Source organism: Aquila chrysaetos, chromosome Z (genome assembly GCF_900496995.4).
Source record: "Aquila chrysaetos chrysaetos chromosome Z, bAquChr1.4, whole genome shotgun sequence".
In the NCBI taxonomy this organism is placed as follows: Eukaryota; Metazoa; Chordata; class Aves; order Accipitriformes; family Accipitridae; genus Aquila; species Aquila chrysaetos.
Window position 1 is genome coordinate 57,171,243 of NC_044030.1, and position 27,735 is coordinate 57,198,977.

Sequence of the window (27,735 nt, forward strand, 5' to 3'; positions counted from 1 at the left end):
GGCTGGTTTAGCTAATGTGAAGGCAACTGACCTTATTGCAAACTTCAGCTTTTGAAGAGGCAGGTTTTCTCCGTGTTAGAGCTTTAAGTCGTTGCTTGGCTTTGTTCCTTCTCCCTGACAGACCATACAGTGCTTGTACTTTGTTTCTTGTAACCAGTAATGTCACAAAGTTAACAGTCACGCGCAGTCCTCTTTCATGTATTATTTAATACAATATAAATTATTTCTATTTATGTATTTTTTTGAACAGGCATAATGAGCAATGGATTACTGACTGACTTTGGATTGGTATCAGTCATAGCTGTGGGTCTGTAAAAACACTCTTTGATTACATTAACTTCTTAAAAATGAATGGGAGGTCATGCAATATGAGCCGTCGGACAACAGGTATTCCTCATGGACCTAGGATGATCAGTGGACAGCAGATCCCACCTATCAGAGTTCATGCAGGAATGCCCTGCCCGTCTTCAAATAGCAGCACCCCAAGCCCAGCTATTGGAAACTTGTCTGCCAGCCTACACTTAAAGATGCCCCTTGGAGGAGGGGTGGTTCCTCCGAGCAACATCATTGACAGTACTATTCACCTTCCTGCTCTAAGTCCCGGGAAACAAGTGGTTACAAATGGGAAGCCTTTATTACAAGTCCCACAGCCCCCAGGACTGCCAGCCCCACAGTCTTTAAAGCCAAAACAGCAAGAATTTGGAAATACTTTCTCCCCATGTACAGGTGAAGGTAAGACTCACTTTTTCTATTGCTATTAGTAATAGCATTTCTTCTCCAATATCACATACCCAGATGGTATTGGTTTTAGTAGATGGAATCCAGTCTCTTCTTTACCACTTTTTTACTGCAAAGGAAGAGGTACCGAAACAAAATGTGTTGCTGTTTTGCACAAAAGTAATTCATTGTTTGATTATTCCCAGGGGGCTTTGTATTACACAGCAGTTGCTCAGAATCCCTGAGGTGTCCTAGGATTCTTTATGAACAGTGTAGTTTGCCTTTGCTTTGCTAACCTAACCTCTTGACTCAACAAATCCGGATAGTCATTTTATGTTCTGTGGCACCAGAATTTTGTGAGTGCTATCAGAAACACTCCTTCTTGGATGCATGAACACAGCTTTCCACTGGTGACTAACAGCTGCTTACTGATGAAAGCAGCAATGTAGTCATGCTTTTTAGAGTGCTCAGGCTGGACAAGCTGTAAAGCACTTTGGAGCATGTCTCAACCACAGATTTGCAATCCATTTTTTGGAACCGCTGTTTATGATGTAGAAAATAACGATGCATAGCCCTCACAAAATTTGGAGGCTGGTCCTCTGTGAGTTAAGTGCTTGTGCATCAGGGATTTACCTATCTGTGAGAAGGTACTTGACTGTTTGCTCTTGGGTCTTTGAAATCAAAACAGAACTTCTAAGTTTTCAGTACTTCTTGATGCTGGTCATGCTGAAGATCGGGATACTCTTTCGGAGGAGTTTTGGTATCACACTTTTGAAACTGAATGTACATAGATAATGAGAATTTAATGCATAGAAAAGAATTAAATAGTTTAAAATACCAAGAGAAGCTTGGGTTAATATCTGAGTGAAAGTGCAGAAAAGGAGACAGAGATCTTCCATCTTATTCCAAATGTGTTGCTTCTCTCCATTCTTTTTCTTCCCTTTGAAAACTTACGAAGTCCATCCCTCTTCAGCAAGGCTTGCAGGCTTGAAACCAGTATCGTTTCAGAATAAGTTGAAAGTTAACTGCATGCTTGAGTGCTCTGCTGAGTCAGACCAGTGGTAGTACATATACATATTCATTGGGTGACCTCGGAGATCACCTGTCTGCTGCTTGCTTTGGTGGTGGTGGTGGGTGTAATTCACAGCATATAGCTTTAAGCTTCTGCTACAGCAAAGAGAGCTGGACTCCTCACATGATAAGCTTTGGAGGAACTTTTCTATTTACCTTTCACTACAGGTAGAGCCTGATTCCTGCTGCCTTCAAAATTACATGCCTGAAAACGGAATCCATGGTGAGATCTCTAAAACAGCCCTACATAACAGCTAATCCACCTGCAGTATGTGTGGCAAAGCAGCATCACAGGGTGAAGAGACCATCACCTAGTTTAATGTCCTTGGTTTGGGGATTTTGATCTGCTGTGCCTGACCGCTCTGTTCCTAGCTGCTGTCATTTCCATCTTTCCTTCATGGCCTGTTTAGTTCTCACATATGTAAAGTAGTCTGCTATTTTGTGGGATAGTGAGTAGAGAATTCAGCTGAAGGGCTGGCATTAGGGAAGCTGATGTATAAACAGTGCTGGTTAGACAAGACACTGTGGACTTCAGATACGATGGACTTCAGATTCTGTGTTTCTATGGATTTGGATTAGTAAATCCTCATGCTTTAAAGTTCTTGTTATTAGCAGGACCACTTGCAGAGTTGAAGATTATGTGCCCTGGGAACGTACCCGTTATGGAAGAGCTAAGTCTCATTCACTTGGTCATGTCCAGATAATTTTCTAAGACTTTGAACCTTGCTATGCTGTGTAAACCATAGCATGTATGTAAATAAGACTGTAAACCCTATAAAACTATTCATGTAGTTTGTGCTTTTGCAGCTTCTTCATATTTCATCCTTTTCTAGTGGTGGGTACATGGAGCAAAATGTCTTTTGGTAGGTACTTATTTTAGTTAAACCTTCATCTCAGGAAGACAACGGTTTTCCTTTTACAGTTGTCTCAGTATCAGTTGTAGAGGTTTGCATTATTCAAAGTAGTTTTTTGGGGTGTTTTTGTTTTTTACTTCAAAACTCATGGAATAGTAAAATCAGCAAGATACACGAGAAAATGACTTGGTGGTGGTTTTGGAATAGTTTTCCTGCATTCTTTCAATAATGGATAAAACAGTTTTAAAAAACAAACAAACCCAGGAGCTTCAGTTTGGAATGGAGGAAAGAACAGAATATTTTGGGGCAATCCAATTGTGTGCCTTATTTTTTACAGAGTTTTTTTTTTTTTTGACAGGAGGTGGTGCTGAGTGCACAAGAGAACAGTAATAATTTACAGTAACCACAACACACAGAGAGTCTTTACTTTGCATGAAGACTCTCTTTATCTTGCATAGTGTTACAGAGCTTTGCAAGAAGATGATTTTTAGAAACGATGCCACCTAAGTCAACTTAAGAGAAACTATTAGCTTTTGTGCATGATGAGAACCTGAAGCACATTGTCCTGTGTTACTGTATGGAGAAAACAAGCAAGTCTGAACATTCACTGGTGTACATCTCTGACTTCAGTTACTTCACCTCCTGTGTGGTACTAATGGTATAATATGCTTTGTAGTACTATGTTGTGCATATGAAAAAGAAAATAGTATAATGTTGGATTTTTTTCAGTACAGAAAAATGTGCTAGTACAGTGATTCCCCCCCCCCCGCCAGGAGTGTACACTTTTGTGTACCCATATTAGATATTTTCACACAGAAATTAGGTGGAGAATGCAGTCATAACAGTACACGTACTTGGCATTGGAAATCTACTGTCTCTCAATTTGTTTGATATGTGTATCCACTGTTGACCACTTTTTGTGAATAATCAGTTTCACACCTCTTAGATTTACTCAGGCCTAGAAAGACATCTTTAGTGACAGTATCTGCTGAGATGAAAGTGAGCTAGAGAGAGATCAGGTAGGAATGAGCAGGAAGGGGAAGAGGGTGAGAACAGTAAAGAAAGACACAAGACCATAACCTGGCCAGCCCTGGTCTTCAGCTTTTCTCATCAATGCAGATCTTTTGACAGAAGTCTTGTAATGAAAAAAAATATAATTTAATAAATCCAGCTTTCTATCGAGTGTTCTGTTAAGAAGGTAAATTTTTTTAAAGTGTGTAAATTTCAAATAGTTCAAGTTAGAACTGTGATATAAATGTAGTGATGTCCAAAAGTTAGGTATTCAAGGATTTATTACCAGCATATCTGCACTTTATACACATCTGAATAGTATTTTGTTTTCTAGAAAACCTAGTAGCTTTTCTTATTGCTTGTCTTACTCATTTCTCTGTGCAGACAATGGACTTCTGAGTGTGAGCTGGACAATGTTCAGGCATATCCTGAGTGTGCTCATGTCTCATGTAGTGATGAAAATCCCAAATCTTTCTGAAAACGACACATTTTCTGAAAGAACCCATATGTCCAACACCTATACTGGTTTCTCTTACTCAGTGAATGAAAACATGTTTCTGAAGTCCATCAAGAGGTGTTAAAGATAAACATTTCCCTGCGGGTGTAGGTAGTTGTGGAAGGTGACCGTGGAAGTATTTCAGGAGAACACCTTGTATTTTTCCCTCAGCATTATTCGTAAGCACCACTGGGGGGAGGGTCCTGCTGGGGGAGTTGGATCCTTCGTCTGAATCGCTGTGATTATACTTAACATGCTTATGGCAGTTCATTCAAAGTTTAGGAGTGGATTTTCCTGTCCTGTAACACAATATATTGTAGTCTTAAAGCAGCTTGGATTTGGCTGATGGAGAATTTCCACTGTGACTGAAATTCTGTGCTGAAGGTGCTGTTGGTGGATGGAGGTGGTTCAGCTGCTGCACCTCCATCCAGTGTGCTCGTTAAGCTGGTGGAGAGGTCCAACATGGACATGGGGAGGGAAGAGGCAGCCTGTCAGCCTGGCTTTTGGTCTTCCTTACTGTAATTGTGGTTTGAGCTGGTATGCCTGGCAAGACTTTCCGGAAATTGTGAGCAGCTCTCAGTCATGAGAGCCATAGCCGTCTCCTTGCATCCCTCATTCTCCCTGGCAGCAGGTGACACTGCACACGTGGGGAGTTCAAGGCTTGGAAACCGGTCTGGCCTTTTGTTCCACCCTGACTGCTCCACTCAAACCAGTGTAGTCAGTGAGTGGGTATGTGACTAAGACTATGTTGTAGTTGTGAAGACTCGACATGAAAATACTTGAGATGGGACTTGAAGAAGCAGATCTGGACATTTATTAGTAAGAAATGCAGAAACTTGTGCATATAGGCATGGACCTCTTTTGTTCTCCTTTCCAGGGTAATTTGAAAGACAGCTGTCATCTTCCATTTCTGTGGTTCCTGCAGTGCTAGTTTTGTTCCTTGACATGAAAAATCAGTGTATTTGATTTCCTATATTCTTGCAAATGTGACTGTTAAGTTTTTTTCTAGTAAAATGAGTCAGTTAGCTAATGTTTATGTGTAATATGAGCATGTTTCCTGTTGGGGATTATTAAGGCTCTTCCTTATCCTGGAAATAGTTGATAGGCATTAAATCTTGGGATTGGGGTTTTTTTGTTTTTGTTTTTTTTTTTCCCCTAGAGCCTCTGGAAGAAGCACCTCAAATGCTGGTAAGCTGTGTGAGAACTGTGAACTTGGTCAGGGAGGATCATTTGTCTCCAGTTGCCAAGAGAGCCTTGTTTCACTTTTAAACAATAACTGCACAGGTCTGTGAGGAGTGTTGTATGCAGAAGTGTTAATCAGTAAGCAGCTTGAGCCACACTTGAAATCTCTTTAACATACTTATTTTGCTCTCTAGTACTGTTGTTTTTATGTGTCGGTTGGCACAATCTGAAAAAAGATGTTCATCAGTATTCTGTACAGTTCCTTACACAGAAAGCTTGACTCAAGACTTACTTTCTTTTTCAGATTGTTTTCTATAATCAATTGTCAGAAGTTTTAAAGCCTGGTTATTGACAATGTTTAGGTACAGCAAAGTGATTAAGTGATAATGATCTTAGTTTTATCCAGCATGACACATTTTCCAGCTTTGCATATGCCTCAGTGGCCTTTATATGCTTGAAAAACAACACAGGATCCATCAAGGCAAGGAAATCATTACTTGCAGCTCTGGCAGTTGTTGGGGAAATCCGTTCTGAAGACAGTACGGATGGGTCTCAGTGGATTCTTTTGTCCTGTCTAGGACTTCCTAAAAGGGCACAGCTGAGAACATGAGACTCCCCAAGTTTAATTCTGCAATTAGTTCTAGGGGCTGGATGACCAGCAATCCTGGTCAGGTTTGATAAGGTTCACTGTGGTTCTTGGTATGTCTCTCATAGAATGTACAAGAGGTTTACTTCATTTTTATGGAAAAGGTGGTGCACAGATTCCTGTTGAAAGACACTCCTTTAGAGTGCTTATTTCAGGTTAAATTTTTTTTTTCCTACCTGTCATGTTTCAGGCATGGTTCAACTCCTGAACATAAATGATGTTCAGGCAACTCTTGAACACAAATGATAGAAGGCAGTGATTTACATTGACTTTGACTATGTACTTTTAGAGTCTTTATCTGAAGCATTCAGAATGTTTGTCGTGGTTTCAGCTGGGATAGAGTTAATTTTCTTTCTAGTAGCTGGTATAGTGTTATGTTTTGGGTTCAGTATGAGAAGAATGTTGATAACACACTGATGTTTTCAGTTGTTGCCAAGTAGTGTTTATACTAAGTCAAGGATTTTTCAGCTTCTCATGCCCAGCCAGCAGGAAGGCTGGAGGGGCACAAGAAGCTGGGAGGAGACACAGCCAGAGCAGCTGATCCAAGCTGGCCAAAGGGGTATTCCATACTCTGTGACATCATGTCCAGTATATAAACTGGGGGGAGTTGGCCAGGGGGGGCAGATCGCTGCTTGGGAACTAACTGGGCATTGGTCAGTGAATGGTGAGCAATTTCATTGTGCATCACTTGCTTTGTATATTCCAATTCTTTTATTATTAATAATGTCATTTTATTATTGTTGTTATTATCATTATTAGTTCTTCTTTTCTGTCCTATTGAACTGTTCTTATCTCAACCCATGAGTTTTATCTTTTTTTTTCCCCGATTCTCTCCCCCGTCCCACTGGGTTGGGGGGAAGTGAGTGAGCGGCTGTGTGAAGCTTAGTTACTGGCTGGGATTAAACCATGACAATGTTGTTTAAGAACAAAATGTTTAAGAAAATAAAAATTGCTGGTGATACCAAAATGCATGTTGGACTATGTGTTATAAAGGCCCCAGGCAACTTACAAAAATTCCCTGAAGAGCGTTAGGCTTAATGCCAAAAAGGATCTACTTTACACAGGAACTGTAAAATCCCTCAAGAGTATTAGGCATATTGCCAGCACTCACCCATTCTGTGTTAAGAGTGTAATTTAACTTCCCTCATACCCAGCCTTATACCTTTATCCTCTGCTTTGTGGGCCTGGATAGTAAGCTTTAAAATAAATTGCAGCTATCCAAAATACAGTATAGCGAAAGGGTAGATTTAAGTAAAGCTCATATTTTATAATTTTCTTAGACCAAATATTATTCTTTCAGACTGGGGCAAACCAGATGAAGGTGATGGAGTGTATTTATCAATAGCTTTGTGACATCTCTTTTCACAATCATGACAGCTTGCTGTTGTCAGTAGCATCCAAAAAGTATCGCCAGCTGGAAGTTTGCAAAGAAAGCATGGGCAAGCTGGATGGGGGACGCTACACCAAACTCACGACCCCATGGGCAACCTCTGGTGGAGATCTCAGTATGCCTTAGAATGTCCTCCCAGCAAAATCCCTGGAGGGCAAAATAAAGGTAGTTGTACCTTCCTGAGAGCGTAACTCTTCTGGGAATGTAGCACTTCCTTTTTTTTATCCCTTGTCACTTGATTAAAGGATGCTTATGCATCTGCACTTATGTCATCCTAAAAATGGCTAATGAATTTTATATCCTCCTTCAAGTCTGCAGACAGGAAAATTTGATGCCTCAGGTCAAGCCATCATAAGCAAGCAAACTACAAGCAAACAGGCTAAATTATTATATTTTCATTTTACTTTGTTTGAGAATCTTCAGCTTAATGCATGATTTTTCAGTTTTGTTTTACCACCAGGAGGTGGCACTAACAAGATCTGTTTTAATACAGAGAAATGCACGTTTCACCCATCTTTTTATAGGGAAAATTTGGAATAAAAATCCAGTTGAAATATGAAAGTTCTGGAAGTTTTGTACCTGAAAATTCTTGAAAACTGCAATGAGGCCACCTCTCCCTTTGAGTGAACTAAGATTTGAGTGTTTTGGTGTGAATATGGGTAAGTCACTTGAATTTGCTGTGCCTCTATTCTTTTCATTGGCAAATTTTGGATAAGTTATTTTTAAATTATACAGTGCTTTGAGATCTCCACCTGAAGTGCAATTTATTGATGTCAAACACAAAATTAATTTCAGGGCTGCATGTGCACCTACAGAGAAAGAACAGGTTGTTTGTACTTTTACATGGAGGAGCAGGGGGCCAAAAAGCAGCCTGGTGCACAGTTAAGCATAGATGTATGCAAATACTGAATTTTGCAGATGGATTTGGCTTTTCTGCATATTGCCATTGTGTTCTTCTTGAACTATATTGCCTTTCCTAGCAGTTCTATAACATGATCTTCAGCATGGTAATGCATTCCTTCATTTGGACCCCACTGCTGCAGACCTGTTTGATGATGGTGAACAGGAAGCATACCATGTGCTTGCTTTGTCCTACCCCTCACCCCTGGAAAACAATGAGAAGAGAAGCTGCTCTTCTGACATCTATTCTGTACATAAAGAGCAAAAATGGTCTTTCATTGACTTTCAGGGTTCTCACACAGTTGTAAATACCTCCAGTAGTCCTGCGAGGAGCAGGGAGTTGGACTCAGGGAACCTCATGGGACACTTCCACCTCGAGATACGCAGTGATTCTATGATTCTGTAGTTTCTCTGTGAATAAAAGCAGGAATTGTCTGCACCAATGAGATTTTTTTCTTTTCTGTTTTACTTATGGCTGGTCTTTCTGAAGTTGAATTTGATAATTAGTTCTCTCAGAGTTCAAGGAAGCTAGGGGCATTAGTATGACTTTTTTTAAAGAACAATGCTTACATGTTTGAACTTTGGCTTAGCTTGGACAATAAACTGTCTTAAAATGTATCTATCTGACCTGTTTCTAACTGAGTTATAAATAGCCTGCACATGTTCCTTTGTTTTTCTGTACCACTCATCCCTTCCACTGCAAATTTCATCTCAGGCCAGTGAGGTGTTTGCGGGCATTGCATGTTACTTACGCTTGAATTAGTGGAGTGTGTCCTTCACTGCTACTTGTAAGAGTGTAGATCATCTTTTCATCAGACTTGAGATACCAGCTCAGTATGTATTGGTTGCAGCAGATGGGGCACTGGGCAGGGAATGCAGAGATGCAGATGCAAAAATATGGCTCAATTGATGTTGTTGTCAAAACTTGGTGTTTTCATCAGGATGGCAGAATTTTATTTTGGTCTCTGTTGTGGTCCTTGCTGCTGGAGCTTTTTGAACTATTGTGTCCTATTTTAGCTCTATGTCCCCCTGTTCTCACTCTTCCTGTTTGTCTCTCTTCTCTGTTTGGATTCATGGTGAAGAGTTTATTTTATGTTTGCCCAGTAACAGACACCATCACTACTGCAGCCTCTGGGCATTACTGCAACGCAAGTCACAATGACAGTGATGAAAATATAATACATAGTGATGGGTGTGATGTAACTGTCTATAGTGAATAAGTAAATGGGGAGATTATTCTCTCTTGAACAAACAAAAATATTTTAAATGTGGTATTAACTGTAAGGTACCAGGACAACTGTACTCCCATGAAATGCTTACTGTACTCTTTTAAACTGTATTAATATGAACTGCAACAGCCAAGTGTGGTTTTTATCTTTTGTCTCCCATGGTAAACTTGTTGGATAAACAGAATTATGGCAAAATAGTCATTACCGACTGCTGTGACTTTACCAGTGAAACTTGTTCAATGGTAAAGTGGTACTACTTCTGTATTTGAGCAAAGAAACTTCTTCAATTCTGGTGGCTCTAGCTGAGATTTTGATCTCCTAATTTATCTTTGACAGTTGATATTGCAAAACCAATTAACCCTTTCTGTTCATTGTTATAAAATCTAGATTATTCATAGAGGGGGAAAGTTTTTTTGAGACTGGGTGAACAGCTAGAGAAGTTTGTTGTCTGCATTTAACCATCATATTTATAGGGCTAAGTCAAATATTGCCATTTTATACCTATGTTTGTGAAATTCTGCAGGTGGAAAACATGCCCTTCAGCTGTTTTGTGGCTGGTGGTTTTAGAGAGATTAGGAGGTAGGACTAGTAGGTTTTGGGTGTCACAGGGCTACATTTGATGCTGAAGCTGATTAACTGTTGAATTGTTTCTAGAGGTTGGAAGTCAGCTCCATAGTCCCCCCAGAATGGGAAGGGGGTGTAAGGAACGCACCTTACATCATGAAAGGCAGGAGAGCCTGGGGCAGGAGCAGGGAATGAGCTTTTTCCTTCTCTGACCCCTTTCCCTCAGTCCTGTGATATAGGATACAGCTGATACCTAGGCCCTTGTAGGAAAAAAAACCAAACAAACAAAAAACCAAACCAAACAAAAAACCACAAAACCAACAAAAACACGTGTCCAGGCAATATTCTCTAGTTGCAGCTCTAAACAGATGAAATGGAACTTTTCCTTGTCATAAACATCTCAGGTCATTGGGGTTTTATGCGGTCAGTTCTATAGATACCATGCAGTTGATAAAATCAGTGGTTTAAGTGGTTTTCCCTGGGCTGTATAGAGAAGTCTATCCTTATTTAGTCTAACCATTTGACACATTAAAAGGCTGAAACAGAATATGGTTCAGTTTTGCTACTGCTGTCTTTTCACCAAAAAAAAAGGCGTTTTAAAAGCCGTTATTACAAGCTGATCAGAAAGAGGAATTCCTTTCTGGAGCAATTACCCTATTCTGTGGTAGCAGTTGTTCCATTCAACTCCTATCATTAATTTTATTGTCTGCTCAGACAGAACCAGTATTTGAGGAGTGAGGACGTTAGCAAATGCTGACTGAGTATCTTATACTTTTTTTTTCTGTTGTGGGTGCATATCATTCAGATTTCAGTGAGTGAATGAATGAGAGCACTGCAGTATGTTTCTTCTGACAGGCTATTTTAAACTGCATAAATTGGCAATCGTTGCAGTTAGCTATCCTACGTGCCCTATAACAAGGCTGTACATTGTACACATGACATTTCTAGAGATTGACCTTCAGGAGAAATTAAGTTAGTTAACTAAACAGTTACTGAGATGCTTCTGAAATAATGAAAAATGTTTTCCTCTTTGATTGGTCACTCTTGCAACTGGGTTCACTGACCTAGTCCTGTGTTTTTGAACTTACTGTCTTCCTATGTCTGTATCCAGAAATATCCCTAAACTGTTGCAGTGAAATTTTTTGAAGTTGGGAGCTAGGTTTCAGATGAAAACTATTCTTGTGCAAACCTACAGCTGCTTGCTTGCAAACTACATTCAGATGATGTGTGTGCCAGCATGTGATTGATTAAAATTTCATATATGGGTGTAACTTCAGCATGGCACGTGTGTATTTTTACATGCAGGTATTGTTTCACAATACAAACACACAATTTGTACACTTGAGTATTTGTTTGTTCTTTTTTTAGAAGCACATGTAGAGTTCTGTAAAATTTCACCTTAAAATTGGGCATCTTCTTTGGGCCTCTATACGTGCAACTGAAAGTAGAAGAGGGCTGGTGCATGTGAGAAACGTACCATCAGTCAGTCCCTGTAGCTCTGGTTCTCTTGACAGTAGCCAATGTTTGTCGTGAAAAAGCATACAAGCATGTGTAATACTAATACTGATACTGGTTTAAGTGACTTACTGCATCTGTCTGGTATCGACCTGACAACGTTTATCTTCCTGTATAAGTGGTTTCAAATGATAATGTGAAGAGAGTCTGTCTACAGTGGACTATTACGCTTTGAAGAGCAGAGACACCATCTCTTCAGGTATGCCAATTTAAGCATGAGTCTGACGTTTTGTCTGAGGACAGCACTGAGCTGAGAGGTCAGCAGAAGAGACGTGCCTTCCCCAGATTTAGTTATTATAACAAAGCAGTTGCTGCATCACACTTCCCTTGTAAAAGCTCTGGAAAGAATTTTCACATGGCAGGTTGCCCTGCAGGTGTTCACATGGCAGGCGGCTAGTGTCCAAGGGGGCATCTCCAGGGGATCTCTTGGTGCTTGAGGTTGGTGAACTTCAGACAGTGAGAAGAACTGGTGTCCTGGCTGACCCATGGTAGCTGTGCGCAGTGGTGAGGAAAATTCTGTCTTCCTCACTACACTTTCCCCTTGCAAGTGCGTCCAAAAGCCTCATGAATTTAGTTCCCTGAAATGACACCAAATCTTGCTCCAGCCAAGTTCCTATTGAAATCAGTGGTGCACTCAGAACTTCATATTTGGGCTCTAATAAGGGATTACTTTGCACATTGATGTAACTCTTGTCTGCATGGTCAGAATTATTTTGGAGAGAGCTTGTGCTTCTTTGAGGGCAGATCGGTAGGGTGAAATGTTATTTTCATTCAGGAGGCATTCCTTTTTGTTCAGGAAAGGCTGCTTTGACTGACTTTGCTGTAGTACTATTTACTTTTTAATGAAATGAAGCCCTAAAAAATGAAGATTTTTATGGGAGATGAATATGAAGAAGAAAAGATATTTAAACAATGATGACTAGATACAGTACTTTGTAAGTACATACTCTTCCATTTTCACTTCCTTGCAGTGTCTGCTTCTTTTTTTTAAAAGAAAAAAAAAAAAAAAAAAAAAAAGGCATTGGAGGTGCTTGACCATTGCTATCAGATTTGTATCTATCTCATCTGCAGGCAAATAAGCTCCATCAGACTAAAATCTGTCTCCCACTGCAGAAGCTATATTTGGGTTTCCAACAGAGCAGTGGGATAATGCTCTTTCCCTGAAGTCTCATGGAACTGATACTGTTTTATCTGCAGGTGAATCCAGGCTCTTCTGCTTTTACAAAAAATTTTAGTGTGATTCCTACCTTGTATTTGGTAAAAATCCTTTACAGAATCAAGATTTGAAGAATTAATTACTAAACTACTTAACAGTAGATTAAAACTACTAGATTAAAAAGACCCAGTAGATTAAAATTTACAGTGTGGCTAAAAGAACACTGACAAGTATTAAGAGCTTGCAGATTGGAAATGGCAAATGCCATTTGGAAATGGTGAGCTTTTAAGTCACTCTTCCCCCCAAATGTTTTTCACTTTTCTTACTGATCAAAGATAATACTAAAGATGTAAGTGACTAAATTTGGCAGATGTGATTGCTGAGTCTGTGGGCTGTCAGTGGTATAGCTCAGCTGAAGAGCCCCAAGAAAGTTTCAGGAATGCCATCTCTGTGCAATGTCTGATTCAGTTCCCCAGTTGTTAGTGGAGATAACAGCTGTTAATGCCTGTGATAGAGAATGCTGGTTGGCCATTATACAGTAGATATGCCAAGACTTAAGGTAAGTTTTCTAAATGAGCCATTTTAAAAACCAGGATAACAAGTAGGGCTAACTTTGTAAAAAGAGATGAGTGAAAGTAGTAAGAGGAGAGATCAAAATGTTTATTCATAAATCCCACATGTTCTTATATGGAGTCCTTGCTGGCAACCAGTGCAGGGGTTTGGGTGTGGTGGCAAGCCCTGCCTGGTCCTCTCCAGTCCTTCACAAAGTCTTTCTGTTTGTCCCCCCTGAGATGTGACTGTCTGTTCACCCACTGCTGCCTCTTCAGCTCCATCCTGGCACTGTGCTGTACCCTGCGGTCTTTCCAGCCCTCTCTCCCTCCGCTAGCCCAGCAGCTCCCAAAACGAGGAAGGGTCTGTCTTCCCTAGGGTTGCCCATGGCCCTGCCACTTCTAACAGCAAGTGCAAGCGACTGAGAGCACACTGCTCAGGTCAGGCTGTCACAGCTTCATTGCATTTTCAGAAGCTGTGGGATCAAAGACCTGCAAACCACTCTAGGAGCTTCAAGGCAGAAGGAATGTTATCATGTCATTTCCAAAGAGGGGTTCCATTCAAACAGAGAGTGAATTTTTAGGCTGGGTTGTGTTTTATTAGCATTATAATGTATTCAGGTTTTGTTGGTTATGAACACTAAGAGTGATGGTCTCGTTTGAGCAGCCATGAAATTGTACGAGTTCCTCTGTTTAGCTGGTATTTGGTATTGACTGGACTGAAAATGGAGATACAGTGATAAAGAGGTTCTCTGTCTGCTTTTAGTATCCTCAAATCATAGGATTTTGTTGAAAAATGTTTCTCTTTTTTTCACATGAATGGCTCTCTTCTTTATTTCGCCTCTTTTCTTTACTGTTACTTGAATGAGGAGTCTAAGGCTAAACAGAATGCTTTTAACTAATGTTATATCCTGCCTTTTACACAAAAAATTTAGCTTAACTTTACAGTTTAGGAATATAGTTTTTCTCAGTCTGTCCTTTTCTGAGACTTGAATAAGATTTGGCCACTGAAAAGGTTTTGGGGTTACCAATAATTTTACTATGAATGGTTTGGAAACATATCCTAAATAAGTGTTTTGAGCACAGAAGTGAAAACAAAACAAAACCCCCAAACCAAAAAAACCCAAAACTCTGTATACAGTTTAATAATTTTTACTTAGAAAGGTGAAAAGGAAATTGATACCTTTACTAAAAAGGCCCTTGAGAAAACCCAGAATAAATTTTAATATTTGCCTGAATTTATAATTCATGCTTTATTCAAATACCAGTTTAGTATGACAGGCAGTCATCATCATTGCTGACTTTATCAACAGGAGGTTTACTTTGGCAGCTAAATATAGTTCTTAATTGCATAACATACATTTTAACATCCTTGCTCTGTCCTACTGAGGTGTTTTCAAAGGCTTATTTCAGAGGAGAAGTCAAGAGATCAGCAGTAGTGTATTTGATCTAGATTGAACTTACATTTATTATATACTACCGTTTGAACATCTGTTAATAAATCTGCAGTTGGCTTTCAAGTTCCAGCCTACCAAACTATAATTGGTCTGTCAATCAGCATTCCCAAATAAACATTCTAAAAAACTACTGACCCAGTATTGGTGTCAATTAATTAGTGAAATGTATCTTCTAACAGTCCACACTGTTTCTTGTGAATGTTTTGATGCTTTTGGCAGTCAGAGAGAACTGCTTGGATATTTATTTGCTTAAGCATGTAGCTATAAAATGAGTTTGCCTTCAAATAAGAGGAAATGTTTAAAAAATCTTTTGTAAGAAATGCTGTTCATTTTGGGACCTTGAGGCCTGCTGGAAGACCACTTTTGATATCATATGTGCCCTTCCTGGCCACCTCCTGAGCAGTGGGATGGTTAATGCTACTGCCTGGCTCTTCTTTGCCCATAGAGGTGCAAGGCTGTGGTTTTTGCCCACTCAATCTATACTCAGATTCTTGCTAGCTTTGCTGCACCATCTGAAGTGGCTTTCTGTTTTGACTTCTTGCTGTGTTGGCATCTTTCCCATCTTGCATATATTTTCTCAACTGCTTTCTTCATTGGTGTGAAATACAGTTACATGTCTTATTTCCATGTGAAAAGCCATTTATTTTTGAATGGATCATGTGTGTTCATAAGAGAACAGGGAAATTTCTGCCCTGAGCCATGAGTATTTATCTTTGACATTACTGGGGTTCGCATTGTGGGAATATTGTTTTCCGCATCTTGATTGGTTGCAGTGGAAGTGATTGTTATTTAACCACACTTCTTTTGGTGTGAAGGTGGGAGAAGGAGCACAGAAGTCATAATGAAAGATTTTGGGGTCATTGAATGCATTTTAGAAATGCGTGGAGAGGGAAAAGGAATGAAGAAATTAATTTTACATAGAGTTGTATATTCATAGAATCATAGAATGGTTTGGGTTGGAAGGGACTTTAAAGATCAACTAGTTCCAGCCCCCCTGCCATGGGCAGGGACACCTTCCACTAGGCCAGGTTGCTCAAAGCCCCATCCAACCTGGCCTGGAACACTTCCAGGGATGGGGCATCCACAACTTCACTGGGCAACCTGTTCCAGTGTCTCACCACCCTCATGGTGAAGAATTTAATCCTTATATCTAATCTAAATCTATCCTCTTTCAGTTTAAAGCCATTACCCATTGTCCTATCACTACGTGCCCTTGTAAAAAGTCCCTTTCCAGTTTTCTTGTAGGCCCCCATAAGGTACTGGAAGGCTTCAATAAGGTCTTCCCAGAGCGTTCTCTTCCCCAGGCTGAACAACCCCAACTCTCTCAACCTGTCTTCATAGGAGAGGTGGTCCAGCTCCCTGGTCATTTTTGTGGCCCTTCTCTGGACTCACTCCAGCAAGTCCATGTCCTTCTTATGTTGGGGGCCACAGAGCTGAATGCAGTATTCCAGGTGGGGTCTCATGAGAGCAGAGTAGAAGGGCAGAATCACCTCCCTCAACCTGCTCGTCATGCTTCTTTTGGTGCAGTCCAGGATATGGTTGGTTTTCTGGGCTGCAAATGCATATTGCTGGATCATGTTGAGCTTCTCATCAATCAACACCCTCAAGTCCTTCTCCTCAGGTCTGCTCTCAATCCATTCTCTGCCCAGTCTGTATTTGTGTTTGGGATTGTCCCAACCGATGTGCAGGATCTTGCACTTGGCCTTGTTGGAACTTCATGAGGTTCACATGGGCCCACCTCTCAAGCCTGTCAAGGTCCCTCTGGATGGCATCCCTTCCCTCCAGCACACCGACCACAACACAGAGCTTGGTGTCATCAGCAAACTTGCTGAGGGTGCACTCAATCCCACTGTCCATGTCAGTGGCTAAGATGTGATGTTAAACAGTGCTGGTCCCAATACCAATCCCTGAGGAATGCCACTCATCACTGGTTTCCCCTTGGACATCAAGCCATTGACCGCAACTCTCTGATTGAGACCATCCAGCCAATTCCTTATCCACTGAGTGTTCCACCCATCAAATCCGTGTCTCTTCAATTTAGAGACAAGGATGTCATGTGGAACAGTGTCAAATGCTTTGCATCAATCCAGGTAGATGACATCAGCTTCTCTTCCCTTATCCACCAATGCTGTAACCCCATTGTTGAAGGCCACCAAATTTGTCAGGCACGATTTGCCCTTAGTGAAGCCATGTTGGCTGTCACCAATCACCTCCTTATTTTCCATATGTCTTAGCATAGTTTCCAGGAGGATCTGCTCCATGATCTTGCCACACACAGAGGTGAGACTGACTGGCCTACAGTTCCCCAGGTCTTCCTTTTTTCCTCTCTTTAAAAATGGGGGTTACGTTTCCCCCATTCCAGTCAGTGGGAACTTGCCTGGACTGACACAGCTTCTCAAGTATGATGGACAGTGGCTTAGCAACTTCATCCGCCAGTTCTCTCGGAACCCACAGATGCACCTCGTCAGGCCTCATGGACTTCATGGCGCTTCAGGACATGGTTTAGTGGACACGGTGGTGTTGGGTTGATGGTTGGACTTGATGATCTTAAAAGTCTTTTTTAAACCTAAACGATTCTATGATTCTATGACTTGTGCACCTTCAGGATCCTTAGCTGGTCTTGAACCTGATCTTCTCCTACAGTGGGCAGTTCTTCATTCTCCCAGTACCTGCCTTTGCCTTCTGTGACTTGGGCAGTGTGGCTGGAGCACTTGCTGTTGAAGACTGAGGCAAAAAAGTCACTGAGTACCTCAGCCTTCTTCATGTCCTGGGTAACCAGGTTTCCCATTTCTTTCTGGAGGGGGCCCGCATTTTCCCTACTCTTCCTTTTATCACTAACGTACCTATAGAAGTTTTTCTTGTTGCTCTTGACATCCATGGCCAGATTTAATTCTATCAGGGCTTTAGCTTTCCTAACCTGATCCCTGGATTCTTGGACAATTTCCCTGTATTCCTCCCAGGATACCCGTCATTGCTTCTGCCCTCTATAGGCTTCCTTTTTGTGTTTGAGTTTGTCCAGGAGCTCCTTATTCATCCACGCAGGCCTCCTGGCATTTTTGCCTGACTTCCTCTTTGTTGGGATGCATCACTCCTGAGCTTGGAGGAGGTGATCCTTGAATATTAACTAGCTTTCCTGGGCCCCTCTTCCCTCCAGGGCTTTATCCCACAGTACTCTACCAAGCAGATCCCTGAAGAGGCCAAAGTCTGCTCACCTGAAGTCCAGGGTAGTGAGCTTGCTGTGTACCCTCCATGCTGCCCTAAGGATCTTGAACTCCACCGTTTCACGGTCACTGCAGCCAAGGCTGCCCTTGAGCTTCACATTCCCCACCAGCCCCTCCTTGTTGGTGAGAACAAGGTCCAGCATAGCCCTTCTCCTCGTTGGCTCGTCTATCACTTGGAGAAGGAAGTTATCATCAACGCATTCCAGGAACCTCCTGGATTGCTTATGCCTTGCTGTGTTGTCTCTCCAACAGATATCAGGGTGGTTGAAGTCCTCCATGAGGACCAGGGCTTGTGAATGTGAGGCTCTTCCTATCTATCTATAGATGGCTTCACCCACTCGGTCTTCCTGGTTGTGTGGTCTGTAGCAGACCCCCACTGTAATGTCACGTGTCCCTGCCCTCCCTTTAATCCTGACCCACAGGCTCTCAGTCAGCTCCTAATCCATCCCCAAGCAGAGCTCCATGCATTCCAGCTGGTCATTGACATAAAGAGTGACACCCCCTCCTCATCTCCCCTGCCTGTCCTACCTAAAGAGCCTGTATCCTTCTATTCCAACACTCCAGTCATGGGACCCATCCCACCATGTCTCCATGATGCCAATAAGATCATAGCCTTGCAGATGTGCGCACATCTCTAACTCCTCTTGTTTATTCCCCATGCTACATGTGTTTGCATTTGCATAGAGGCATTTACATTGGGCCCTCGATGAAGCTGACTTACTGGCTGGAGTGGCTGGAATTTCTTTGTGCTGCTCTTCCGGTGCTCTCCTGCTGACCTATGATCCATCTCCAGGTTCTGGGCATCTGTTGCTGGCCCCGGCGCCAAACTGGTAGAAGTGGGATGGATTGATATTCACATACATTCGATCATTTGTGATCATACAAACTCTGGGCAGTACTCAAAACCTGGTGAAACTGTCAATTTTTGGTCAGTCTGTTTATTACTGTTAATTTGGATGGGGATCGGAAGCACTTGTTTCATAAAATGGCTTTGTGTAGTTAATAATCAGATTGCTAACTCTGCCTAGAATCTTGTGTAAGACCAACACCATTAATTTTTTGCATTTTTTCCTATGGCTGTTTTGAGTTCTTTTCTCAGAAAAGAAAGATCATTTTCTTGCTAAATATGGAAGCTGCTGAAGGCTTTGAAACTTTTATTGATTTCATGACAAGTCCTGTGCAGAAGTTAAGTAGGATTGATATCTCACTGGGCTGTTTAACTTACTGGGCATTTGAAAGGTGGAACAGCTTTGAGTCTGCCCCAGGAAATACTTGAAAAACAAATGAGACAGACTGTGTGTCTAGTTAGCTACTGGAAAACATTTCACCCATGCCTGTTCCACATAGTCCCCTGACAGGTGGTTACCAAAGGCCATTGGTCTCCACCAGCTGGGATGATGGGTAAGTCCTGGTGTCCCCAGCATCACAATTCTGTCTCCTTTCCCTCTATGTCTACTCTGTCAGCAAGCCATTCTAGATGTGCAGGGCGTGCCTCCGAGCTTCATTCTGTACCCGTCTTCTCCTTTTTTGTATCTCCTTTGCACTCCTCTTACCTTCCTGCAGCTCAGCCCCTATCAGTTATGTTGAGCAGCACTGATGGAAAAGGAGAACTTGCTCATGTAAAGAGCAAGTACAGTAAGTCGTATTTTTGTGAGGTGGAGAAACTGAAACTTGGGGCTTGCAAGAATTCTGTCTCTTTCACATATGAGGAAAAAAAAGCAAATCCCCAACTCCAGTGATGAGTCTAACGTGAAAAATAAGTCTAAATAGATCTTGATTTTAAGTTTTGCCTTTGACAAACTTAATTATCTGATATGGAAAACATTACAGTGACAGAGCCTGAACCCCTTTTGCCTACTAAATACTACAGTGTGTAAAGGTAGGGGCTAATGGGAGTAAAGGATCATGGTCTGGACCATAGAAGATGAAAATGTCAGTATATGTAGGGCAACTGGGATTGAAATTTGAAAGTGTAATTCAAATACAGGCATAATTCTGTTATGAACACCGCTCTTGATTCGTTTAGCACGTGTTTGTGCACTTGTTTTGTTTATAAGTAACACATTCAGATTGGCTTCAGTTCTTGTGCGCGCTTGTAAATATATTTTCCTAGATTTAGATCTTAATATTCTGGAGATTGAAGGACCTGTTTAGACTTGTGGATTTTCTTATTGTTGTGCACTGACATTTGTAAGGGGAAAAGTTAAGATTTTTTTTTTTTTTTTTTTTTGGAAGGCAAACAGCTGAAGTATTCTCAGCCTCCAAACCTAGATCACAATGCACAAGTCTTCCTCTCAGAAGAAGGAAAAGGGCATTCCTTTTTGTGTATTCTGTAGAAGACAGTCACAATCACTGATAAGTATGGTACTAGGAAAGTGGACTGAGGAGAAAACATAGACCTTTGTGGGCTGGTGACTCTGCATAAAGCCTTGTGAGTGGGAAGATCAGCGCCAGAGCTGTCTGAGGGAGTTCTGAAAATACAAGCTGGGAAGCTCTTTCTACATGTCTGTGTCCCCTGTTGGTCATGGAAGCAGGAGTTTGTACATTCTTATTAACAGAAAATATTACATGAATGTTCCCTGACTCCAACATGAGTTTCTTTAATCAGGAAATTTTTTTAATTAACCTCTTCTATTGAGAGAGGTGGTAGGGTCTGTGCAGCTGGAAAGACATTCCTTTTAGATGGTAACAACTTCTCCCTGTCAATGGGTGAAGTTGAAACTCAGAATGAAAGGTTGCTGGAGCAGTTTATTTTTTAGCATTTGTGGACAAGTCATAGAAGTTTTATTAGAAAATGCTAGAATTTTATAGAATCTAATGGAAAGCTATGTCTATACTGGATATTTCTGCAGAAGTGTTGAAAGTGTGGGGAAAAAAATGTAGATTCTAGAGGTTTAGACTGATTTATTTTCATTCCAATTAAATTCCATAATATGGTATTCTTCGTAGGAGAGATTTTGTTGAGATTAATGTGGTAAAAATACTGTTGAAAGAAAGTTAATTGAGTTTGGATTACAAACAGCCAAAGATAGGTCACTTACTAAAGAATAATAGTAGCTTTGAAAGATAAGGGAAAAAGAGTATATAGGATTTTTTTTTTTTTGTCTAAGTGTATTCTCTCTAAACTTTTTGAAAGCCCTGGATTATTTTAGAACAGGAAAACCAGACAGTTAAATAATAAGGTGTAGAAGACTGGCAAAGCATCTGATTTTCCAACTGCAAACATTTTTTAAATACTGTTTTGAATTATTAAAAGAAAAAACTGAGCATCAGTATTTTCAGTTGATCATACCTAATACTTGTTCAGATGACTTCATTGAAATAAGTGATTTGCTGCTCGTAATGCAGTATGATAAGATTTAGGGTTTGATTCTTAGCATCTATTTTCATCCATTTTTCTGGTGAATATTCTAACTGTTTACAATATTTCTGCTTATTATCTATTTACATAGTAATGTATGCACGCATCCTAAATTTATATGTTCATGATTAATGCAAGACAAATTCAAAATACAAGATGCAAACCTACTATATTCCTATGTACAAGTGAATCAAATAGCGTAGCTGACTAACTTGTGATGAGAAAAGTAGCAGCCACTGATTACTGCTGTGTGTTTGTGATAATATTGTCATCACTGAAGTGAAAAAACACATCAGCTGCTTTTTTGTATTGCAGTAGGACTTTATGCCAGATTTTCCCCCTTAAACTGAAAAAAAAAAAACAACCAACAAAAAACCCAAAAGCATGAAATGATATACCTGTAGTATATTCATGTCTGTTAGCTTTTGAGGAAAACTACCATTTCTTTCCCTGATCTCCAGTTTTGCTGCTTTCTCATTAGCAATTCCTCTTCTAGGTACTCTGAGTCATTGCTAATACTGTACCTGCCAAAATCAGCTGCTGTTACGGTACAAAAAATGTACAACTGCAAATTACAGAAGTGTCTTAATGTCTGCACAGTCCCTGTGGCCGTACCTCTCAATTACCTGTCATTTGTCTTCAGTATGTCTCTTTTTGTCTGAAGTGTATCTGGTCTATGAATATTGATAAACATTTTCCAGATGCTGCTGAGTCCTCTTCAAAATTTTACAACATGATTCTTTGCATTAGGCTTGTAGTTGTATGTGGAGGGTGAATTCCTGGCAAGGATGAGTAGTAGCACCTCTAAATTAGTGCCTGTGGCAGGCATGATAACTCAGTAGAGACACAGGTTAGTCCTTGTCGTTTCCCCAAACCCGCAGAACATGTCAGAAGCTCCTTTGGGGACGGGGTCCTTTAACAGATGCAATGAAATCAAATGAGGTGCAGGGCAGTGATAAGTGTAACTCTTGCTTTCCATCTCTCAGTGATTATGTTCTTGCTTCCAGTCTATCTTCTCCCATCCTCGTTGTGCTCTGGTTATTTCCCCATCATTGCTACCTTTTATTTTTAGACTTTACAAAGCGCTGTTCAAATCCTGCCTCAGTTTCTTTAGAGAATGATGAAGAGCTACTGTGACAGCGCTCACAATAAGCAACAATGTTCTAGTGTGAAAAATACACACTTTACATACTGCTAAAGAAAGACATAGATACAGAGCAGGTATAGCTACGGTGGGAAACATCTGCTGTGTGAATAATTCAAGTCATCGTCTTGCACAAGGAGGTAATGTTTGGGGTTTTTTTTAATGAAGATTTCTTTTATTACTTTGCCTTTTACTTCTGGTAAAACTGATACTGATTGAAATTCGTTTGGCTGTTGGAAAGCGTGTGAAGAGATACCTGTGGGAGGAAGAGGGAGAACAAAGTGTACATGCCCCATGTTTACTTAACCACAGTAGAATTCTGCCAGCTGGACAAAGGGAATACGCTGCTAATTGCCCTGCTACAAGCCAAGGGGAACACCAAGGACCAAATCTGTGTAAATGACATTCAGGTTACTTGAGAAGGTTTGCAAAGCTGTACTTCCTGAGGGAGAGACCTGGGAAGCATTGTGCCTCAAAATTCACAGGTTTCACCAGGAAGATGCAGTTTTGCTTTACTTTCTTTTCTACACTTTATTTTCTTTACTTTTACTTCACTGTTGTCTGCCTTTGTCTAGACCAAAGACTGTAGGGTCAGTCTTTTTGGACTGTTTGTTGTCCTGTTATTGGACACTGAGAAGAGCATAGCTGTGTTAGTCTGGTACTGCTTGTTGCATCTTGTCATTGCTCCTCTGAAATACAAATTGTGATTGTCTTATGGCCTCATACATGAAAGGGGAAGACAGACCACTGAAAACAAAATTTCCAGACCCGGCTTACTGCAATCCTCTTTAGCCTTCAGAAAATAAAGGATGATAATTTCTATGTGGAAAACAAGAGTAAAGGAAAGACAATGAAACAGGTTAGAATATCTGCATTGCAAGAAAACAAAACAAAACAAAACAACCTGCACTTGGTTTATTCCTTTTAAACAGCGTAAAGCACAACCTACCCTGCAGAAAAAAATCAGAGTGTTACCAGACATTGTACAACTCTTAATCTTACAGTGTATGGGGTGTGAAAGCATCTAGAAAGTATTTGAATTTTTCTTGTTTCTTGTGTTTTCACAAAAGCCTGTCAGGGAAATCAAGTCTCAAAACACTGACTACATGATGATGAACTTGAATTTGCTATAGCTGCTTGCACATTTCATTGATGGGCTTTTTTAAGAACTTCAGCGATACTCTCACTTTGACTGGTCCTGAGGTCTGACTGTAGTGGAAATGAATAAAAAAATTATTGGAACTTTTTGAAAATATTTTACATTTACAGAAGTAGAGGTGGTGACTGAGTGCACTGCAGGTGTGAGACAAGCTCATACTCAAGTGCTGCTGGGAGCGGCTATAGGTAGGGAGCTGGACTCAGCAAGTTCCCTGATGTAGACAGCACGTGTCTCCTGTGGTCACATTTAGTTGGGTTCTTGCACTGCAGAGTGCAGCAGAGACACCCTGATCTTGGTTTTCTTACATTGCCAGCTGATAAACATGAGCAACTCTTGGAAAAAAAACCAGCTGTGTACATTAAAGTACTGTGCAAACATTATCTAATTATGTAATTGGTTTCTATAATTGTATATACAAACAAAATGGTGTGTTTTGCTATTGTTGGCACCATGCAAAACTTTGTAAAGGCACTGCACAGCCTTTTCATTTTTTAAATGTGTAATGATAAGTTGATTATGAGCTACCATGGAAAGAAGATTTTGTGAATACCAGCTTTTGAGGCTTTAGGTAAAGAAATGAGAAGTAAACTCATCAAAACAAGATTTGCAGCTGTAGTAGTTTTTTCGCAGGTTTCAGATTTTTTCAGTGTCTGCAGGTGGTTTGACATACATGCTTTCTCAGTCCAGACAATATTCTGAAGAACAGTGCTGAAATTTGCCTGCAAGAGCTAGAACCAAGGAAAAAAAGCTCTTTTTCATTTAACCTGAGTTAAGGAGCCTATTTTGTCCATCAGTGGTTTGTCCACAGTGGGCATCTGCAGATGTGCAGGGTGCTGCCGGGCTGTGTGTCCCTGGTGAGTCTAGACCCCCTCTGTTCACACAAGTGGCTTACCATGCCAAGACCCCTCTCAGGTTGCCCTTATGTTTTGCCTCCTGATGGCAGATAGCAGAAGAGCACGAGTAAGCTGGCAAATACCAAGTGGCAATTCGAAATGTATGGGACAGCGTGCCTGCTGTTGAGGGTGGAGGGCAAGCAGGGTCTTCTCAATACTCTTGCCAGTCCTTCTTAGCCTGACTGTGAAAAGAAAATGTACGTCAGTACCTTAACAGACAGCTCTGTGGTTGAAAAATGTTGATAAATGTCAGGTCGTTAATACCATTTGAGGCATGCAATGCCTTCTATCACTTCTTCTATGTAGTAGAAGTAGTAATGAGTAACTCAGCAGAATCATCAAGAAAAAGATATGTGTGAAACTGTGTATGTATTTTTAGGAAAAAGATACGTTTCTGACCTAAGGTTTTACTGCAGTGAACAGTATAGTGAGTGTGATCTTTAACTTTTTTTCCTCCCAGTTCATGTTTATAAAAAATGGCTTTGAGAGGTGTTGATTTATAAATAGAATTGGGGGGGTTGAGGATGCAAGAAACATATTTTCCCATTCTTGACTAATAAAAATGCTCTCAAGTGCTACAGCAATAGGCCTAGTTTTGTACAGTCGTACATCAAACATTAGGACATGGATTCCATGCAAACAAACAAAAAAATAACTGTTAATCTTTCATTCTGCATTTCTTCTTATATTCAGTTTTGGGGATTCTGGTTCAAGAAAGATTCTGAATTCTTCAGTCTCTGGGGAGACTTTAGAAACTTTGTAGTAGGTTAAATGAGAAAGAGCCAATCCACGTTGATTGGATTAAAAAAAAAAGTTCTGCAAAACAGGAGCAAATAGTCATGAGCAGATTCTTTCCACATGATTGCTCTTGTCATGAATTCCTTCACTGTATACTAACCTATAAGTTCATTAATGGTCAAACTGAATTATTTGAATAGTTCTTTACCCACAGATCACTAAAATGAGTCTTTTAAATGAGATGCTGGAATCTTTTGCAAGGGGTTTGTTAAAACCAGACTTGAACATAATGATAATGATCTCCTTTTTTCCTTTGTGACTGCCTAGCATGTGATATCTAGACTAAGATTTCTTTCTTTTAATAAATTCATGGAGAAAGAAATAATTTTGTAAGAGTTGCAACAAGAAACCAGAGGGTAAGTTACAATCCTAACAGACGTGCTTTCAATAAAGTGTCTTTCATTGTTTCTTTAAAATAGAAAACTTGGATGTGGCTGTTGAGATTTATATGTTTTGGTTGTTTAGGTTAATAAAATATATAGGTTTACTCTGATCATAGCTAAGATCCAGTCCCCTAAATACTTAAGAATATACACACCTTTACTGATGTGAGATACCCTCTTCCAGAGGATTTACTTCTCTGTGGTCAAGCTGTTGGGCTGTTCATCCATTTGGCTGATCACATTGTACCTTTTCAAACTAATACCACAAAGATTGCATAGTGGGTTCAATGAAGCATCCTGCTTTAGCCCGTTGATAACTTTAGAAATATTTATGGTTTTTTCCTGCCCCTTAGCTGCAGCCCTTTGAAAAACATGGTGGCAATCTACTTAAAAATTTTGTGATGATCATAACAGGATTAGACGAGTCAAAACCATGGAGAAGATCAAAATGTAGTCATGAAGACTTCAGACTTTATAGATGCCTGTTTGTGAATTGTTAATTTAAGAACTGGCGAAGTTAAAGATGTGGGTAGCTGTTCTTTTGCCCCTCTGTATGTATACATTAGGTGGTGAAACATGCTAATCTGTGATAAAATGCAATATGGTTTAGTTTCACATGCATTCTTGGTAGTACCCAGGTATAATACCTAAAGAGAAATAAAGACATCATTAGTATAGCAGATATTTGTTATGGGAGGCTATGACTGTGTTGCACTCCTTCTTGTGGAATGAGATTAAAACAATGACCCAAGAACTTGTTTTCTAAGATAATTTGATGAAAATTTTACTTTCATTAACGTAAGGCAAAAATTAGAGCTGAAACTGACTGGTACCTATTTTGGACCAGAAATCAAAGGGACCATTGAGTAGGTAACTGGTTAGGCTTAGGAGCAAAAATTCACAGTCTAATCTATATGGGTAGGGTTTAAGATATTTTTATTTGGCATTGTAGAAAATACTGCTGATTTCCAGATTTCAGCACCTGACTTTTAACAAGAATAATTGTAAAAGGACCTATAACCTTGTCTTAGCTGACAAATTTAGAGTGTCTCCAACAGTTGTTAAGCCCGTTGAAACTGTCTCAGTATATACGCTTTTGACCTTTTCGCCTAGGAAACTAAGTAGGAATTGTCTTGCGTGTTAGGCAGAAAGAACAGGGCAGTCTCAGTTGTTAAGTTTCTTTTCTTTTCTGATACTAAGCACAGTCAGGAAGAGCTACCAAAAGGAAGGATACCTAGTTGGTGTATGCACCTAGGCCTTTCATGCACTTACATGGAAGTAGAGCCAGACCTAAAGAGAGATCTTTGAGCAATTGTTGGAAGTTTTACATGAAATTTACTTGGTGGCTTACATTTCCCTGTGAACATCCATATTCCTATGAGATAGATAGTTATTTTTCTGGGCTGCTCACCTCTCATCCTAGCTTTTACCCCTCTGTAAATTGTATGATAGGCTGTCACCTTACAGTCTGTGCCTGTATCTGTGGTGCAGAGCTGAAGTCCTCCTGGAGCAACCGAGAGGACAGGCTGTGGTTTGGGTCCTTCTCTTAGTCCTGGGGGAGAAGCAATTTATGTCACAGCTTTTCATCCCACCACTGCATTTGGCCCACTGCCCCAATTCTGTAGAGTGGAGCTACTGTCCCTCTGCCTGTCTGTTTCAGGGCATCTTGGCTAAGTAACTAACTCCTCCTATAAATCCAAGTCATATCCAGCTAGGAAGAGCAGGGGAAGGAATTGTGGTGCTTTAGTCAATATAATTTCTGGAAAGGGTGTGCATGAGGAAACAGGATCACCTCGGTGGTGCCTGCAACACTTAGCTCAGTTTGCAATTTTGGCTGAGCCTTTTAGGATTCCTTTTTGCTTGGGTTTCTCAAGCAGAAACATAATTTTGAAAAAATGCCTGCTGATTAAAAAAGCAACAACCTTTGTGTAATGATGATTTAAAAGCAGAAATTGGCTTTCAAAGAATTATTCAGAGTGAATAGAGTAAAAATATTCAAAGTTCTCGCTGTTGTCTGAAACCAATAAGACATCCCTGGTT

The 27,735-nt window shown here is 40.4% G+C and overlaps 1 protein-coding gene across 1 annotated transcript in view; it reads left to right on the forward strand.

The window, feature by feature from the left end:
* The first annotated feature begins 327 nt into the window (after positions 1-327).
* Positions 328-27,735, forward strand: part of GLIS3 (GLIS family zinc finger 3) — a 177,840-nt gene continuing 150,432 nt past the window's right edge. Inside the window, exon 1 of the mRNA XM_030005895.2 lies at positions 328-732. Coding sequence (XP_029861755.1) covers positions 348-732 — 385 coding nt within the window. The 5' untranslated portion in view covers positions 328-347. The remainder of the gene's footprint in view (positions 733-27,735) is intronic.